Here is a 19,770-nt window from a genome sequence, read left to right as displayed (position 1 = left end):
ACTGAGGGTAGGAATGCAGTTGCTGGGCAGCTCTTGACAAGACCAGTTTTGGGAACAATGTCTTATTTTCTCTCCATCTACAGAGGTCATGTTACGTGCACTAAAGTGGTCCCTTACTTCTTTCCACACTTGACCTGATGGTTATCTTACTGAGCTTTATGCTTTTGTAGATGTATTGGATTCAGTGGGACAGTGCTAGCATAAGCATGCGCTACCATCCTAGTATATCACTGGAACTGTCTTGGGAGGGTTTGCCTTTAAGTTTGGTAAGTGCAGTGGATGGGGAGCAACAGTTCAACCCAAATGAGAACTATAATTCTGGTATTCTAACTTCTCTGCAGCCATCTCCGAGAACAGCAGCACAAGTGAAAGCTAAATGTCACTTTGTTAAATATAAGCTCTATTTATTTTCCTTAGCTATTGTGAAAATGGCTTCATGCACTGCAGTACAAACAGAGTTCCTGGTGCCTTCCTGACAGATGTATTCACTGATGAAAGGCCATCTGCCAGAAGTTAGTATGCTTAAAAAGATTAATATTTATTTTCTCTCTCTCCCTCTCTCCCTCCTCCCCCTTCATTCTCTTGGTAGGTTAGAGTAGAGATGAGGTATCAGAAATTGCAGAGCTGGTGATGTTGAGTCTGTTTATAACCCTTTTTTATTACAAAATAGAAACACAATGTTTGCGAGGAAAGGTGTGTGACTCACTGTGTTCCCCTCAGGATTACAGGTAGACACTGCAGTCTCTATTTAGTTGTAGAGGTTAAGAGATCTTTTTGCTATTTGAAGATCATATGAGGATCAATAACTTGTCAGCTTAATATCTCCTGCTTCTGACTAGCAGGTTGCAAGTGCTGCTTTTCTCTGAAAGAAGCTTAAGGGTTTGGGATAGGAGAGGCGATCTGAGCCTGGGTCCCTCACAGAGAGTACAGGCCTAGTGGGGATTTGCTCCTCAATGTTCCTACCCTACTGACAGAAATAACCCCAAATGTAGTACTTCCATGGCATGCTGCTAAATATTCAGGGCATTTGGAGAAAAATTTTGGTGTTTTTTTTTTCCCAAAGATTTTGAATCAAAGGGCTACAGTTAGCCTTTTCATCTTCTACCAAGCTATCAGGCATCATTATTGTCGGACTTCTAGTGGAAAACAGTAGTGGTTAGTTTAGGGTGATGGACTGCTTAACATTTCTTGATAAACTGCCAATAACTGTGTCACTGACTGGGCCCTCACTGTCCCACTGGTGAAGCCTTGTGGGTGCAGATCTTACTGACCTCTCATCAAACAGTTGTTTTAATGCTGATAAGACAGAATTCTCCTATGAATAGTATGCTAGGACTTACAGAGCCTAGGAGAGGCATATTGCTGGCATAAATAGAAACAATAACGTAGAGTTGCTTGGAAAATTCTGATCTTCTATCAGAAATCAAAATAGCAAGAGTTTGAAAACCATATAACCAGTTAGGCTGAGTGTTGTTATTAGCAGACAACATTATAGTTATACCTAGTGGTGGAAGTTAGTCTAACTACAATAATATATGATGCCATTGCTTCTCAAAATGTCTGTTTTGTGCTGAAATTGTTCATGTACACTGCCCACAGGCTGGAATGTATTTTATTCTAAAGATTTAGACTAACCCATTGACTGCTTTTTATAGCCTTAATACAACCTGGAATGGAACTGTTTATATTAGTAGAAGGGTATTTACTTTAGTAGAGCTCGTTTTGTTTCTTTATGAAAAATATGCTTTTTATGCAATCCTAGCTGAGGTCACATTGTGGAGAGAGGAGATTCTGTTACTTTTACAATGTCACACATAGTAGTATAGTGCAGTTGCTCCGTTCTATATCCTAAATCATTTTTCTAACGAAAAAGTTGATCCACCCTTTAGAAAAATAACATGCTAATAGAACTTGGGTTCTAATTGCAATTTTTTTGTAAATTTGCATTTAAAGTAAAAAGGAGCTTGACATGCAGAGCACCAATGGAAAGATTTATCTGTCCTGCAAACAACCTGAGAGCTGAAGGCCTGGAGTGTGCCAAGACTTGTCAGAATTACGACTTAGACTGTGTCAGCCATGGATGCATATCTGGATGCCTCTGTCCGAAAGGGATGGTAAGCAAACTTAATTACAACCAACAGAAGCAGATCCTCTTTGTTTCCTTGTCTTTCTTCTTTCCTATCAGCATTCTCGTTGCAGTTCAAAATATGTGGCTGTGGAGAATTCCACAATGACTCTGTCAAATTTTGGCTAGTTTAAAGTGCATATATTAGAATAGGAGTCCTTTCTCTCTATACCTACATAGAAGATGAAGTTTGGCTTGTGGTGACAATTCATAATCAAATAGCAAAAAAACTCCACTTTTTTTTTGACCAATTGTATCTTTCTTTTAAACTCCAGAGTCTTGCTGTACTTCCTCAGTCACAGAGAGACAAAAGTACACCCATACCCCGAATGGGTGGGTACATGCAGGGTTCACTCCACATGTATCCAGCCAAACCCTCCTGTTAATTCCAGTTGTCTCCTGCTGTCCTGCTTCCTCCCTTGTCAGTTCTTCATCTCTGCTGCTGCCTTCCTGTGCCATGTACCAAACTGGAAGCTCCCTGTGGGAAGAAAGGGGGGACATGAAGCTTGCCAAGGTGATGCCAAAGAGTGACCTGAGTTGACAATGGTGTGTTCAGCATGCTTTTTTCACTAGTGGAATGCTTTCTGGCTCCAGGAGTATGTCCTGCCACAATCCTAAAGTGTAGTCACTGACTTTGATAATTTTAAAGAAAACATCTACTAAGCTGGTGACCATCAATTTAGACACATGATAAAAAGCAGACAGAGAAGAACAGAAAGTGGATGAGGGCTACTGGTTTTTGTTTTTTGAGCAATAGGAAAATGATCAGCGTTTATGACTGTTCAAATCTATCTGAATGGGTAAAGAACTGTGCATAGGATTACACCTGCAATGAATTGGATAGTTCCAGACAGTGTGTGAATAGAATAGGGGGAGGATGACATAGCACATTCTTTCTGGAGTTAAGTAAATGGTGCTTTGAGTCCTCTGCCCAGGAAGACTGCTGGAATAAGAAAGTTTGTGATGCTTTATGCAGGAAATTCAGATCAAAATATCTAGCAGATGCTGGAAAAGAGTTGAGTTTACAGCTTTTTTTTTAAATTTGAGATGCAAAATACTCTGCAATTATGAGATTTTATTTGATTTTTGTGGCACTTACCGACTTGCAGGTGCAGTTTTCTGACTCAGAGGGGCATATAGTAAATCAAGAGATTTTCAAATGCTACATCCGGAAAGACTAAAAATGTAAAAGATTTCTTTTATATTTTACTATTTTACACCTGATCAAAGTTCAGACTCAGATTAATATATACTGGACATTTACTGTTAGTTAACAAATGGTTATTATTTCTATTTTGGTAATTATTTCTATGGCTGAGATGTGTGTTTATGTTTGGGCTTCAGCTCAGGTGAATTGACTTCATCCACAGGTTTAAAATCCATCTAAAAAAGCAATGAACTTCTGAAGAATAAGTTTTTATAAAGATGTGTTCTTTTTTCCCTCTTCTGTATGAATACAGCTTTTTCTTCCTCAAAATTAATTTCATTGTCCTACTAGAAACCAAAATAGTAGTTTCTTAACAGTAATTTCTAGCATTGTTATTCATACGTTATTGAACATTGCTACCATATTTTGCTGATAAGTAGACATTTATCTGAATAGATGCTGTTCCATAATAAAATGTCATCAGTAGACAAAAGCTTAGACTTGCAAAGTGCCCTGTAGATCTCCAGTGGAAATATAAAACAGATTTCGGACACGTTCATATCAACATTGAGAAAACTTTCACCACAATTGTTATTTATAAACAACTGTTACTAATTTTCAGATTTCAGTTTTAAATACCTTTGTGAATAAGCTTCACTTTAAATATGCCTTTCTCTGATTCTAATCAGAATTATCTGGACCTCTTTGATCTGTTCAAATGGTCTGAGATTTGGATTCAGTTCCAAGATTTGGTAATAGTACACGACAGGAATATTCACATAAAACAAATTCTGACAACTACTCAATAGAAAAAGACATTTCAACTTCCTAGTAATTAATCTTCAGCTTTCATACAGAATTTTATATCCCTTTTCAGTAGATTTGAACTATTTTTGTAAGGATTTTATGCAACAATTGTCTGAAGAAGAAACCACACTTGTCATTTTGAAATTAGGTATTGCAGTTAATTCTGGAGCTATGTGAGACATGCCACTGTATTCAGCAAGATCGTTTGTAAGATTTTTTATAGAAGAATTGGGTCCAATTCTTAAAACCTAGTAAAATAAGTACCTTTGTCCACTAGATGACAGTATAGTTCAATCTTCCAGGAAATTCAGCCTGTAATTGCTTGTTCGCTTACTTGCTTCCCTTGTGGCAGGGAAGAAAAATTGCAAGACTCTCATTTCTCTAAGCCACAATGGAAAAACCAGTATATAAAGACTAGTGTATTGTAACTATTGCCATTCAAAGATAAGATCAAATTCCATGCTTTTGTTTTGTCAATGCTCTCTGCCATGCATTAAACTCCTGGACTCTGGCTTTGTGGAAGAAGCCAGCTTGCTGTCAAAGAGCAATTTTCCCTTTCCACACTATTACATAATCAATGGTCCAAGTGGTATTGTTTGAGGGAGGCTTTCTCCTGAGTTTTACATTCTGCAACAAGTCTTCGTGCTCACAGTAACAGTTGCCAAAGGTGGAAGGATTCAGAATGGTGACCAAGTTCTCCTTTCCATCTTGCCTCTCTGTGTCACAAAGACTCTCTTGACACATTGAGGAAGAAATCTGTGAAGTCATGAATTTCATGTTTTCCAGATTTGTACCAACAGAACTGAGCAATAAAGGGCCCAGGAAAAGGTATTACTATTAGTTTTACTAGTCAGATACATCAGACTCCCTTGTTGGTATTCTGTAATCCTGTTTAATTTACAAGCACCCGCAGAGGTCAACTACTATTTGTTGGACTGTCTGTGGGAAGTAACAGCTTAGTGAACATTTATGTGCCTAAATGTTTGTGCATATCATCACCCTGGAAATACCTGGCCATTTTACTGAAGATCTTTTTTTTTTTCTCTGGCTGTACAGGAACATAGACAAATTATGAATGTTCATGGATTCATCAGTGAAAGAATGAATCTGTTGCTTCTGTATAATTGTTTCCAATCAGGAAACACAGTCAGAACTATATAGTTTACATAAACAACTCTCCAGTACAATTAGCAAGTATATGTATTAACCTTGCTTGAGCAAGGGCGTTGGACTAGATGATTTCCAGAGGTCCCTTCCAACCTTACCAATTCTATGATTCTGGGTAGCAGTTTACATATACTTAAGTGCAATATTGTCCCTGCATATATAAATACATATTTACAGGTGAGTCTGATGAGTTATCCATCCTAAAAAGAACAATCCATAGCCTAAAGTCTGTACACACTGATTGGCTGCTTAGTTTGAATAACATATCTGAAAAAAAAATAAAAAGAATATAATTAAGGGTCGTTCATGAATAGCATCCTGGAGCTGCTTAAATTTGTAGTCTCAGGTAGCTGCACCAGCAAATGTGGGTTCATTGAACTGGAAAATTTGTAAGGGTAAGAAACTGCCAATTAATATTTTTTTTTAATTTCCTCAATCAGAAATGCAAAAAACTCCTATTTTCTTTCAACTGAAAAATAAGTTTTTTCAGTTCATCTTGACTTAATGTTTTATGTTGGTTTGATTTCTTGAAAGTAAAAATATTCAGTGTGTCCTGAAAAGTAATTCTTTTCTTTCTGACTTTGATCATCTGGAGGGTGGGAAGTTCTCTATACTTGTCACTCTTTTGCAGTGCAGAAAAGATAAATCATAACATATGTGCAGAGGTGTTAGGAAATATATGCTTTCTCAGATTATTTTAGTACACTCCAACTTTTTTCCCATTGGAAAATATTAATAAATATACAAATGGAGTGTTAAGCACCTTCCTGGGGAAAAAAGAGGGCAGAAAAAACAAAAAGCAGAAAACCCCAAATCCATATGTTACAAAACTGGAAAATGGAGATTTTTCAGTTTCCAAAAAAGAAGGAAAATTTTGCTTTAAAATTGAAATGAAACATTCTGTTGTTTTCTGACTGATCAAATAAACTATTTCTAATTTTGAAATGTTAGATAAAATAAAAATGAAATACCTTAACATCTTAATCAGAAAAATTTGGAAGAGGTTTTTCTTCCAAACTTTTTTCACCAAAAGCTTAATAGAATGCTATTTTGGTTTTCCTGCTAGCTCTGTTGTATACTCTTTAGTTTAGGCTTGTCCTGATTTAACAACATGACAGAGTCTTCAAGGAGGTGGGTACCAGCTTTGTGGTACATGGGTCTGCCATGTAAAAAAAAAAAAAAAAAAAAAAAGATAAAACTTCACATAGTAAACTAGAGCTAGTGTGGTTCCAGGCATGATTTTACTGCTAACATTAGAAAGAAAAGTCGCACCTAAAGCCCCATTTTTTGATTGGTCTATCCTAACATGACTTACCTTTGTCTGCACAGAAACTAAGCAATGCGGTTTTCATAAAATATATGTGCTGTTGGGTTCTACTCTTACCCATTTCCTTTACTTCTTAATCTCTTACTGTTTAATAACTTTGACTTTCTGTTGAAGCTCTCAGGCTTATCAGGAGGAATAAAATGAGAATTTGAGCCTCTTTTGACAGTGAGATACTGATCAAAATTGTATTTACTAAGAGAAAGTCAGATACAACCTCAACAAAGCAGAGTTTAGATCAGAAGAATCTTAAGGTTTGACCTCTATAATATTAACCTTTTATAAGATTGTCAAGGCTTAAGAATTAATAGGATATGTTGGACAAAACAAGGAAATGGTGGACATTTTTCTCAGGTCCTTAAACAGCTGGTAGCTTCACCAGCTAGTCAGTCATTTATAATCCCACGAATGGCCTGTTAGGAGCATTTTCATAAGCATGTGAAATGGTGTAAACAGCAGCTATTCCTCTTACTATGCTGTGATTCTTGTGGTTGCCTCTCCATACAGTCACAACCACATTACATCAGGTATTCAGGACTGTTTAGATCTCCTGTATTAAGTGCTATTTATTAATGAAATATGAAACTTCCATAGAAAATCTGTCTGTTTCTGAATAAAGCCATTGACATTGTAGTAGTACATAGTACCTCTCTCAACAGACTTGTAACCTGGCATGGCATGGTGCTTTTAGGTACATCAACTTTTAGATGTCAATTTGACTGGTGGATTTTGTGTTATTACTAACAAAAAGTACAATTATTTTAGTTTTGCAGCAAAAGTAATCTGTGTTTGGGTCAAATTCCAGTTTGGATATTCATGTCCAGGTTTCTAAATATCACCTACCCACTCTGCAATGTTCAGACAAGATAATCTTCTGTCTTTGTCAATGAACTAACAGTTGTTGCATTATAACTTCAATGATGGCTACATGTGTGATTGAAAAAAAATACCAGTTTATTCAATTTATAGAGCTGAGGATAGGCTGTAACTAGCTGTGTGTGGATGTTTGAGGGAGCAAGTAGAAGAAGTACTAATAGTCCTTTTGCTAGCCACAAGCTTAATCACAAGTTTTGTATCCAGAGGCTAGCTCTCAAGTCTATTGTGAACAGTATTGCTGCGCACACTGGAGAAATTCTGAAATGTAGCCATGAGTATGAAGTCATATATTGCTTTTTCCTGTACAGCACCAGGAAGGAAGCAAGAAATTAAGCACCCTTTGAAAAGGCCCACAGATGGTCTCCTCTGGCCTGTTTTCTCCCTGTCCTTTGTGAAAACTAAGTCCGAGGCAGAATCCCAGTTCAGCCACCTAGAAAAGTATTTCTTTTTTTCCATCTTGCTTCTATCAGTGTGAGTTTATTTGGTGTAATATAACTGTCCATAAGCCACAGAGTATGTGGAACTGCATATGGATGAAGGGTTTCTGGGCTGTGAAATTTTTTTATTAGTAATTCCCTGTAGCAGTTCTAGGTCCCTCTAGAAGTTAGAGCTATTCTACTTTATTAACCTGGCATGACATGGATCATTGATTTTATTGGCCTAGTGGTAAAAAAGAAACAATTTGAATGATTTTACTGAAAAAGTTTAAAGTGGGAAAGTAATATTTTGTGATTTTTGAAAGAGAGGATGTGGGAATATTCTCTATTTCAGTATACCATGAATCAAGACCCAAACATACTCTTACCTTTGCAGAGCTACATCCAAGTGAAAAACAGCAGAGCCAGACTTGGTTTTGTTAGACTGTCTAATACTGGGCATCTTCAAAATCAGATAAAAGGAATGGAAAAGAATGAGTAGTCTAAAACATTTTTTAAAGTGGGGGAAATGGCTTATTTTTGTACAAAAATAAACTAAGATTAATAGGATAAAATTGAAAAAGGTAAATTGTAGCTAGAGCATAATGACCTATTTTCCAGTGACAAAATCTACTATAGAATGTAATAATGTTTCAGGTGAGTTTATGCTGCATTCTAGGTAACAACAGTAGACATTTGAAAGAATGTGAGTAATTACACTATTTTCCAAGGCAGGTTGGCAGGATATTGAGCTTTTTTAGGCAACAAGTTCTGTAACAACAAAATCTTCATTTCCATATGGTTTCTTTTGGCTCTACTGCTTCTCATCTTTCTTCAGTATTTGTCTTTCAATTGTTAATCTATTTGATCTCTGCTTCTGGCTTCTCTTCTGCTTGGCAATGCTTCAGTTTGCTGTGGGTGAGAAACACGTGCTGTTCACCTGCTCTCTGTATAACCTATTTTTTCTTCACTGATCCTAGTTTTGGTCAAATTGAACTTTCTCATCAGTAAGTTCTTTTATAATCTAAATTTTCTCATAGATTTTTCCCAGCAACTTAAGCTGATGTTCAGTCCCTGAAATAAGGCTGTGTACTCATAGTTCCATTAGTGTGTACCCATAGTTATATCAATGGCAAAAACTTTTAATGATTCTGCACCTTTCTTACCTCAGATTATCTTTTATCCTTTCATTTATCCATATTTTCTTGTGTTTATTCTCTTGTGCATACCAACAGGCCAATGTGCTGATGAAATGTGTCTTTCATTTAGGTGCGGCATGAAAACAAATGTGTTTCTCCTGAGAGATGCCCATGTTTTCACAATGGAAAAGAATACGCCAAGGGAGAGATAGTGACTAATGACTGTAACACCTGGTGAGCCACTTAACACTGTATTTTTCTCTAGGCAGTTAACGCAATTAGCACAATTCTAAAAAAAAATATAATTGCTTGCTTAATAGATCTCTCTATATAAACTCAGGGATTTAATGTCATAACATGCAAATTACATAGACCATCATCTTCCTCTCACATGTGGCGTAAATACCAGTGMAAAATTTCTCAAAATGTACTTGGTACTTTACGAGTAGGTAGTCCATGTATCTGTGAACAACCTCTGTAGCCACTAACTGGTGGAGTTGCTCTGTGACCTTGCAACCCAAGATAATGGTACAGGAGCTGCTCTGGGGTGGAAGGAGCACAGCTTGCATTTTGGACACCAAACTCTGGTGTCATGCTTCCCCATGTTTGCCTTTTGTGGCCCTTTGGAATAGTTCTTTTCAGCCAGAAGCTTGCATTGGCAGGAGGATTGTGGTCTACCAGCTGTAGTATGACAACAGCTCTCTAGAGCATCAGAGAGGAGTTTCAGCCCCTCAGGCAGAAGAGGGAGTTGAACCTGAATCTGAATTCCTATATCTTAAATGTGTGCTCGGCCCATACATCTCTTCAAAGAAAAGAGGGGAGTTGATGTCCTCCTAGAAAAATAGAGTAAATGCTCCCTGCAAATGCTCTTACCTGCACATCACATTCACTGTTTTGAAAGTGCTTTGCTCTTCATTTTTACTTGTATCAGGAAGGGTACCACCACCTTCAGGGTTTTGAAATAAATGACTGAAGACATAAGTCATCCAATCACTGATGCAGTGATGCAGAAACTATATTCTGTTTGGACTTAGACATTAGGCTCTTTCATAAGCTTTATGCAAGCCATTTCCCTTTGCAGCTCTAGCATCTCTAGGAGCAGTGATTGCAAGCTGCTGTGTATGTCTGAATGGAGTCAGACATACAGAATCAACATCATAAAAAAGCATTTTTTTGGTTTTTGCATGGATCTTTGAGTAACAATGATTTTTAAATGCCATATTTTAAAATTACTAGGACTGCTCCTAACTAGTGTAAGTTAGATTTGAATATCAGGGTTTATGGCCTTACATGGAAATACTGACCTTCCATTGTTTTGTTCATTTTCTTTTTCACTCTATGGCTACTTATTTCATTGTGAATCAAGTATTACAAATAGATTTGGGAAAGATAAGATTCCTCAAGGGAAGATGGAGGAGAAGTTGAGGTTTGATATAGATGCATATACCTGCAGGTACCTGCTTACATTGCATCTGCGTAGAACTGACTCAGCTAAAAAGCAGATACACTAATAACTTTACTGAGGCCATACACTGTTGTCAACTTTGAAAGATTTGTAAGAAGATGTTCTTCACAATTATTATACAGTGTCTTTTTAATGTTAATCATTCTTAAAATTTTAAGTTTTAAAATAGTTATAGCCACGTCATTCTAGTAATTGCCCTTTTGTTTTTGGCAATGCTATTGTAAGTGACATTTCCTCTTATGCATAGAATTTTCTTCGGTATCAAGGTCTAGGAAATCATAGGAATTGTGTTTTTTGTCTTTAGTAAGAAACTTTTCATCTTATTTTAGGTATTTTTATTGAATATGAAGATAAAATTGGAAAGCAGGGTCTTTTCAAAATGGCAGTAGAGCTGTTTGAACTATTTGGGTTTAAAAACCTTCATGACAGTTCTCAGCAAATATCAAGTCAAATGTCATTTAGAAAGTGATATAGGAAATTACTATTGCTTTGAGAATTAATAAGAATTGAGAGACTGCATTTTGGAGGTCAGATCTTCCTTTTCTATTGTTTTCAGTTTTTGTGCTGCTGTTGAAGGAGTTCTCATTCTCACTTGTTCTTAGCCAGATGTGAACACCTGCAAGCACAATGTATGAGCCAGAGGTGTCAGATTTGGCATTTACATTCAGCTTGACATATGTGAGACCCTAATTCATGAACAGCAGAATGTCTCCAACTCTAAGTTAGTGGCAAAACTTTTGTTATGCTATATATAGAGAATTCATTGCAGAGTTCAGTGAAAATTTTGGAACATTTATGAAGCAATACACAGCAGAAATTTGTTAAATGAAATGCTTTATAATCTGTCCATGCACACATACACAAAATCTTGGTCTTGTTATTAACAGAGTTTCAATAGCAAATACTGCACTAGGTTTCATGTTACTGAAATGTCATTCTTCGAACAAAATGTATTGCACAATATTTATTATGCTCTGAAGTGTTACCAAAACTAAATGATGATTACTTCTGGGACAGTAAAGAACTCAGTTCAGTACCCACTTTTGCTATGGGTTAACAACATTATCTTGGGAAAATACTTCAAGTTCTTTGTCCCTGCATTTTCACATCTGTAAAGTAGGGGTAGAATCTCCTTTCCCTGCCCTTATAGAGGAGTATGTCTTCATTAGAAAATCCTGGAGCAGTGATGTTATCCAACTGCACTCATATAGCACTTAGCTGAATGTTGTGCTGACCTCAAGCAAGCTATTACTTATTATCAATATAGTAGGTTGTTATATTAGAAGCTATTCTAGCACAAAAAATAAACAACAGACAAAAGAATGAGGAGAATTTCTGCTTCATTGTCCTTTTTTAAAATTTTGTTTGCTCAGTCTCTTGCTAGTTAACAAATCATTTTATTTCACTGATGGATGCCAAAAAAAAAAAAAAAAAAAAAAAGATTCTCTTTAACATCTCCAGCTTTTGCAGCAAGGATTGTAGGTCTCGTGGTAATCTGTTTCAAAGAACAAGAGGCCTAGGTGACTGGTTCAAAGTTTCTTCTAATCTTTGTTCCACAATTTCCTTTAATTTAACATGAGGATAATGGTATTTATCTCCTTGACACTTGTAACTGTACCATATACTATTAGGTTATTATATATTGCAGCAACGAAAAGATACAGGTGTTGATGGAAATTTTTAGAAAATTAATAATGTTTTTGTCATTGCATATGGCTATTTTGGTGTCATAATAAGGGCTAAGAGCTATGATATTTCTTCTTCTGTCTCTTACACTTGTATAATTACACTGATTTCAATAGGATTACACCAGTATAAGAGAATTAGCTTTTTCTGCATTTGAATATCCACTAGGAAGTAGGTCACCATGTATATAAAGGCAAAGCAAGTGCAAAAGAAGGAATAAAGCAAAAAAAACCCAAGCTGTTGCTTTCAACATCACTGTTTTTGTATGTCAGTGCAGTTGAACCACTACAGCAGCTGGAATATAATATCAAAGCCCTAAACCAATTCTGAGGCTGATTTCTCCTGAAAAATCAAGGTAGCACCTAACTTTACTTTGCATGTCAGGTAGGCTTATGTCACCGCTACTGTCATGAAAGTTGAGAGATTTAGCTTGGAATCATATTCTTATGTATCCAAATGTGAATTCCCCTGTAGGGTGTAGGCTCTAGTCTGACTACTACCGTAGAGCTGCCAGGGCAATATCTCATAGCTTAGGGCATTTCCTGCGTGGTGGATGTACATGGGAACCTATGTGGAAAAAAGAAATGCATCTATCCATATATGTATTTTTATCAGATTATGAAGTAAGGTCTCCAATTGCTAGGTCAGGTAAACTATCATTAAGAATGAAATTCATTTGGAAAAGGGTAGTATTGCACTTAAGTATGTAATCTGAATGAAAGCCATTGGGCAGACTGAATTACAGTCCTGGTTACTTGGTCCCAAAGTTGGTTGCTAGAGTAAATAGAGTAAACATGTCCTCTGGCATCAGTTAGATATTATATCTACTACTATTTTGGCTTCCTGTGAGGAAAGAGGGACAGTACTGCAAATAAAAACAGGGTCAGTAATATTGTGCTTCATATTTAACCTATAATGGTCCTTAGAGGGTAATAAAAGTGTTTTGTAAAAGCGTATTCTGAGCAGAGCAGGATATCCACAGTAAAATACTAATACTGTTATGAAATATTCCAGCAGGCTCTCTCTAGGCCTTTTTTTTTTCTTTCTTTTTTTTTTTTTTTGTAATAAGGACGTTCAAAAAGCATGTTTATTCCTGTGTGTAGCCTGTAAGAGAGAGGGAAACATATTTCTACCCTCTTAATGCATTATTTTGATTTATGCATCCAATACTATTTTGATTTATGCATCCGATGGTAATGCATGTTAATTTATGTTAATGAGTGAGGCTATCACCTGGTCTATGGTAGTGTAATGTAGTTAGGGAAATCTGTTGGGGAAGTAGTCTAGCAGCCCACATGTGGAGCGTTGTAAGAATGCAGTTTCAAGCCTAAATGTGGAAAACATGTTCTGGGGACATGTCTGAGGATGGATAGCAGCACAGAAAACTGCAGATTGCTCATAGACCTGTAGCAAACAGCTGAGTTTAAAATGTGCAGGGGAACAGTGCTCCTATTTCCCTTCCTGTATGTTACTTCCTGTTTTAGGCCTAGGGAAAAGGGGAGAACAAGGGTCAAATCAAATTTCACCTAGGGAATTAGATGATTTGACTGCTGGACCAGCATTTTTTTTCTATTATTTGACATGTGAATGTGTATCTGGAAATACATGCACTGTCAACTGGTAGATTGCCACAAGCCAATAAAATAAAATAAAATAAAATAAAAAACCCATTACCCAATCCAGAAACAATAAGCAAACTCCAAAACAATTTGCATCAAGAATTATCCTTTTTGCTTCCTGCTTGGAATACTTAGAATGTTTTTAGAATGTTTTTTCTTTCTTTATCTTTTTTATTATTGTTGTTTTAAAATGTGCTAAAAGGGTGTACTAGGCAAATTGTTGTTGGGGTATATTTAACTCTTAATGCCAGACTTACTCTTAAGCAAATCAAAACAAAAAAATTAGAGACATAGTTACTTTTCATTTGAAATACACAATACAGAATAAAATCTTGTTCCATCATAACCGTGCCTAGATGTTGTTAAGCTCCTCTTATTTATTATCATTTTTAACGAATACTCTACAGTTATGTTTTTGCTATCAAATTTTCCATTTCCTGCAGGCAGCTTGTGTTCTAGAAATGAGTTAGTTTTGATATTGTTACTTTCATTAAAAATAGCAGATAAAGGCAGAGAAAGTCATTCTGTTTGTACAGGCTTGTAGTATGTATTTCTTATTGTGTATGGATCATGGACAACTCACCTAGTACTAGTTTTAAAGAAAGGTGATAGCAATGAAAATCAAACTGAAATATCAGCCTTTGGCATTTAAAATCAAACCTTCTTTCAGCTAGGAATTTGCATCATTAAATAAATCCATGCCCATTTTTCTCACAGAGTTTAATTACTGCCACAATTTGTTAAGGAAATTTGTCTCTCTCTGGTTTTCTATTTAATCCAGAATACTGAAGTCTCCTTTACATTAGCTCCAGTTATCTTGATTGAGGATATACAGTCAGTCTCAAACTCTTGGACTCAGAATAGAGATGACCCATGTTTCCTAGGCAAGTAGACTAGAAGAGCAAAAGGCCTGTTCTGTCCTTAAGCTGTACAAACCTATGAAGATTAAAAAGCTAGATTTTCCCTAATTATTTACTGGTTTAGATGCCTTTATTTTTTTGAGTGCTTGACTGAAGAACTTGAAAATGTTTCCATTTTCATAAAGTGCTGAACACACAATATACTAATGTACTGAGCCTTTTAAAATACCTTMGTCTGAATACCCCCAAATCCTTGGGTACTACTGAATATGTTATCCATGCATACCAAGTATGAGCAAAAGCTCTGACAAGTTGATGCTGTAGGATACAAATAGTAGCTTATCACTATTCATTCTGTGTCTTTTCGAAAGTCTTCAGATCGTGAGCATGTGGAATCAGAAATTTTTGTTATTTTTTCTTGTTTAAAGCATCTTGCCTTCTCTTGGTATTAGATACATTAGCAATAATAATAACTGTCACTAATTTGTTTTCTTTGTTACAGTGTGTGCCGTGGTCGAAAGTGGGAATGCACCAAAAATACATGTGATGCCACCTGCTCTGTTATTGGTACAGCTCATTATTTGACGTTTGATGGATTGAAATATAAGTTTCCAGGAGACTGTCAGTATGTATTAGTTCAGGTAAGAATGAAAACTGTTGCACAATACCAAGTTATTTTGAAAAAGTATGTTGAATGACTAAGCTGTTTGATAATATATTAAGATGTGTTAAACCAGGAGAGATGTCCAACATTTAGAAGAATCACAGTCAAATGTTCTTAATAACTAAACCATATATATGGTAGAGCAGAGCTTARTAGTGAGTTAAAAGATATCTAGAGAAATATAAAGATTGCATCATGTTCTAGAGAGGTGTATCTAGCTGACAGCTGTAAATGAGTGTGGCATAGTATAGAGAGAAGCTGTATGAATCTCATATCTGACAATGAATTTTAGCTACACTAAGTCAACCTTTATTGGCTCTGCATTAACATCTGTGATCATTTATCCATCTAGTGATGGCTCACAAAATGAATGGTGGAGACCCAGGAGGTTATACTACCAGCTCTTTCCTTCAACCTGGGTGAGGCAAGAAGCGTTCAGTGAACCTGTTCTGCAGGCTTCTGGGGCACGGACTCTGTTCATTTTTGCAGAATTACAGTCCTGCTTCATGCACCAGCCTGCTTGGAGTGCATTGACAATATCTATTTTTTCTATAGCAAAGAGTAGGGGGAAATAAAGACATAGTACACTAATATCAGCTTGTCATTGGTGGGAGCCACTAGAAATTAAGGAAGTTAAGTGGGATTTAAAAATACATGTGCAAGAGAAGAAATATTCCTCTGAAAATTTGGTCTAAAACTAGATGGATCCACTGATAATTGATAACAACAGTTTTCTTCAGATACAGAATGCCATGTTTCTTGGATGGGCTACTCGTTTTCGAATATTTTCCCTACAAATCCTTTTCATGTTGCACACTTCTCCTTGCAGTTCTTCTTGGCAGGAATGTGTGATCAACAAGTTTTTGACTGGATCTTTAAAATGATGCCACCCTGATGCCAACTAGGTTACCTTAGAAGACAGACAGTTCTGGCACAGTGGAGAGTTTTCTATAAAGATCTTGTGGCCAATTATAGCAAGCAGTACTACAGAAACACTTAAAAGGAAAGTGAGATGTGTTTTTTATCAAATTACACACACACAGAACTGGAGAGCAATGGAATGTTCTTTCTCTTAGAAGGTGCATACCTAAAATTGGTAAAAGGTGTGATTGCTATGAATCATCATATAAATGTAGTGCTAGCTCTCTATGCATCTCAAAAATATTTGACTTTAAAAAAGCTGAGATGTTAACCTACTTAATTTCTCCTCAAGAAAAAGATTGACATTATTATAATTAGGTACAGATGGAAAAACAAGCACATCAAAGATTTTGCTTGAGATTGTGCAGCAAGTTACTTTCTAAGCTATTTACATTTATATTTTTATTTTATCATCTGAAATGTAGTGTCTTGTTTTTATCATTAAATGAATAAATATTTGTACACTGTGACCATTTTACATCTTTGAAATATCACATCTACCATAACAGCGCTAATTCTTCCCCAGAAGAATACCTGCAAAATATGCATGTGTGTCCTGACACTGACAGCCCCTTAAGGGCTGGGCCACATGAATGTGAATGCTGAGCATAAAGTAAATTAGTATGAGAACAAGTATCTTAGCAGCCCCACAGTGCACAGAGTATTCTTTGAGGATTCCTTTTTTTCTTCACAGATCTGTATGTGTTCTTTCAAATATCCCTATTAACAACGTTTTTGTTTATTTTTGTCTGCTAGGATTTCTGCAAGAATGATTCTGGGACATTCCGGATTCTTGTTTCAAATGAAGGATGCGGCTTTACTGGAGAAAAGTGCACCAAAAGGCTTATCATTCTGTTTGAAAGTGGGGAGATAGAGTTGTTTAATGGAAATGTATGTACTCTTTCTTTCCCTTTTTTTAAGGATTAGGATTTCTGGCTGGTTAGTAACAAGAAGGATGAACTATCTCACACTCTTTGGTTCTTGAAAATTAGAGCATAAAATGAACAGATTAGCAGGATTATAATTAGCCATTTTGCTCCCAGAGGCATAATGCCATTTTGGTATTTCTACTTGATGCCAATAAATTTTTGTCAGAGAAGAGTGCTGCTCAATGCAAACTCATATGAGAAAAGCCCTTTCTCAACATGGAAGGTGTAAGTCTATTTCAAGCAAGGTTAAGTGTAAGAGACATCTACGATATGACTATCCTCTGACTACCAAAACTTCAGACCTAATTTAGCCATCTGAAAGAGTAAGCACACTGAAAAAAGAGAAGTCATGGCTGAACAAATTTGTATTGCAAAAGTGAGTATCAACTGTCCTTTTCCTTGTTAAAAAGTGACAGATGGAAAATCCATATGACTGAATTCTTTTTTTTTTTTTCCCCTTGCCAATCAATAAACACTCGAGAATGGACCAAGATTCATTTTCACCTTCCATCTCACTCCATGCCAGGAAAAGAGCTTTCCAAATGGCAGAGTGAGTTCAGCTCTCYACCTTGGGCATTTTAACAATTAAGACCGTCTGTATGTTCAAACATTACAGACCTCTAGTGGATTATAGTGTCAATTTGCAAAAATGTTCACAGTGAAACATGAAACCAGTCAATATTTGCCTTTTTGAGGGTTAACAGACAAAGCTGAACCAGGTTTTGCATAGCGTGCAAATTGTCTGCAAATTACTGCGTGCCACCAATGCTTGGCAGGAATACATTAAAATGACCATTATTAATAATGTCTTTGTAGTGCATCTTCAGAGCATATGATCATGATGCATGACAACATGTAAAATTCTGGATGTTGAAGGAATGAGCAGAGGACATTTTGATTACCCAAGCAATTCTATATTTCTGTGACTAAAGAATCCCTTTCCTGAAGGAGGGAGAACAGTAGTGCAGGGAACAGCCAGTAGAAATCATTTTTTTCTGAGGGCTTCTTCAGGATCCATATTTTTCTGAAGAGCTATGATTCCATTTGGACACCTAAACAAATGCTAAAAAAGACAAGAGAAGGAGCTTAGGCCTCCAGCAGCTCCGACAGAGAACAACAGAGGGGTTTGATTCCTGAGAGAATATGCTTTTGTAAGTATTAGGCCTGTACTGTAGGACTGTCCTCATGACCTTGATTGAATTTCTAGCTATCTTTTCAGTGAGCATAATATTCGCTGTAATAACTAGGGGAGATTTTCTTAGAAATAACAGGAACCAAAGGAAAKGACTAAGGAAAACCATTCTGAAATGAAAACTGCTGGCAAATGCTCTCCCAGTGATGATCTTCTACATTCTTTTTTCTCAGTACTCCTTAGAAGTAGGAGAATCAAGTGCTTTTTTTTGTTTTGTTTTGTTTTTGACATTAAAATGGTAAAATGACAGTCATGGCTAATATTGAAAAAAAGGAGGTGAAAAAACAGGTTTGATCTTCTGAAACAACTAAATTCTGCCATTTTGCAAGGTCAAAAGGTTATGACTTCATGGTTTGAGTTAAAAGCCTCCAGAAACATAACAATTCTGTATTTTAGGCTAAATTTCCCCTGTTCTGTTTCTTGCCTGAGTTTGGAAAGACAGACTGCTTTAGATACTTAGAAGATAAACAACTATTTTTGCAAAGGATGATTTACTTAACACATTTGGCATAGAAGAAGATGAAAAGGCTTCCAGTTTCTAAAATATACGTCTTTTAATGTGTCCCTGAAGACATTGAAGGCTCTGTTCAGGAGATAATAAAGAAAATGAGCTGTCTTCTCTGGGGATAAATGCTTCTGATAATACTCCAGAGATGAAGAGAATTGAATTAGGGTGGCAAGCTTTTATTGAATTAAGTGACAAAGAGTAGTGGGGTAAGGAAGCACTGTTTTCTCAACTTAGTGAGTGTGTGAATGATTTTCCCTTGCTTTAATCACTGTTTGTACTGATTGAAAGGCTTCACTTACCTCTTCTGCAATTAAGCAGTTTTGAGTTAATGCATTAATGGTGTTTAAAATAACAGCCATTACAGACCTTTTTCTCAAGATATGGTTAATAATCCCATAGGGTTCTCACTGGAAGAGAATTACAGTATGAAAGAAAACATTTTAAATTAATCTCCCAAGTTCTAAGTAGCTGGAGGCTGTGTGAATTTGCAGACAAATGGGAAGAGAAAGAGGCTTAGGAGTAGAAAACTGTCTTGAAAGAACACAGGAGAAGTGAAAATGATGGAAAAATGCAAAGACACTAAAAAGCATCTCTCAAGAGTTTTCCTGTTGGTATAGCTGGTTGAGGAAGAAAATATTTCCTGACTTCAGAATCAGGCTCTGATACTTTAGAGACCAGCATTTACTATGTGATGTGTGTGTTTCTCCCAGTTTGGATTAGACATATACCTAACCTATCTTTTTGCCACTACTACCTCGGGAACACAGAATTATTGCAGTCTCTTAATAATAATAAGAATAATTAAGATAATTATTCAATTGACCATTGACTGAATATTTAACTGGTCAGTTACTTAGTGGTCTGAATCCTCTTTATCAGTCCTGCTTCTGTTTAACAGTCATTTCTTTATGTATCAATGTTAGTA

General features: G+C 36.3%; 1 protein-coding gene across 1 annotated transcript in view; it reads left to right on the top strand.

Moving 5' to 3' along the window:
* The window catches only part of VWF (von Willebrand factor), a 140,823-nt gene that overhangs the window by 45,195 nt on the left and 75,858 nt on the right, over positions 1–19,770 (top strand). Inside the window, exons 17-21 of the mRNA XM_085311282.1 lie at positions 418–512; positions 1,954–2,114; positions 9,132–9,235; positions 15,134–15,272; positions 16,973–17,107. Of these exons, the coding sequence (XP_085167408.1) occupies positions 418–512; positions 1,954–2,114; positions 9,132–9,235; positions 15,134–15,272; positions 16,973–17,107 (634 nt within the window). The remainder of the gene's footprint in view (positions 1–417; positions 513–1,953; positions 2,115–9,131; positions 9,236–15,133; positions 15,273–16,972; positions 17,108–19,770) is intronic.

Source organism: Rhea americana, unplaced genomic scaffold, assembly GCF_003343005.1.
Source record: "Rhea americana isolate MKP2758 unplaced genomic scaffold, rheAme1 scaffold_338, whole genome shotgun sequence".
NCBI classification, from domain to species: domain Eukaryota; kingdom Metazoa; phylum Chordata; class Aves; order Rheiformes; family Rheidae; genus Rhea; species Rhea americana.
The sequence above is the reverse complement of the archived record's forward strand: the minus strand, read 5'-3'. Positions and strand labels throughout refer to the sequence as shown.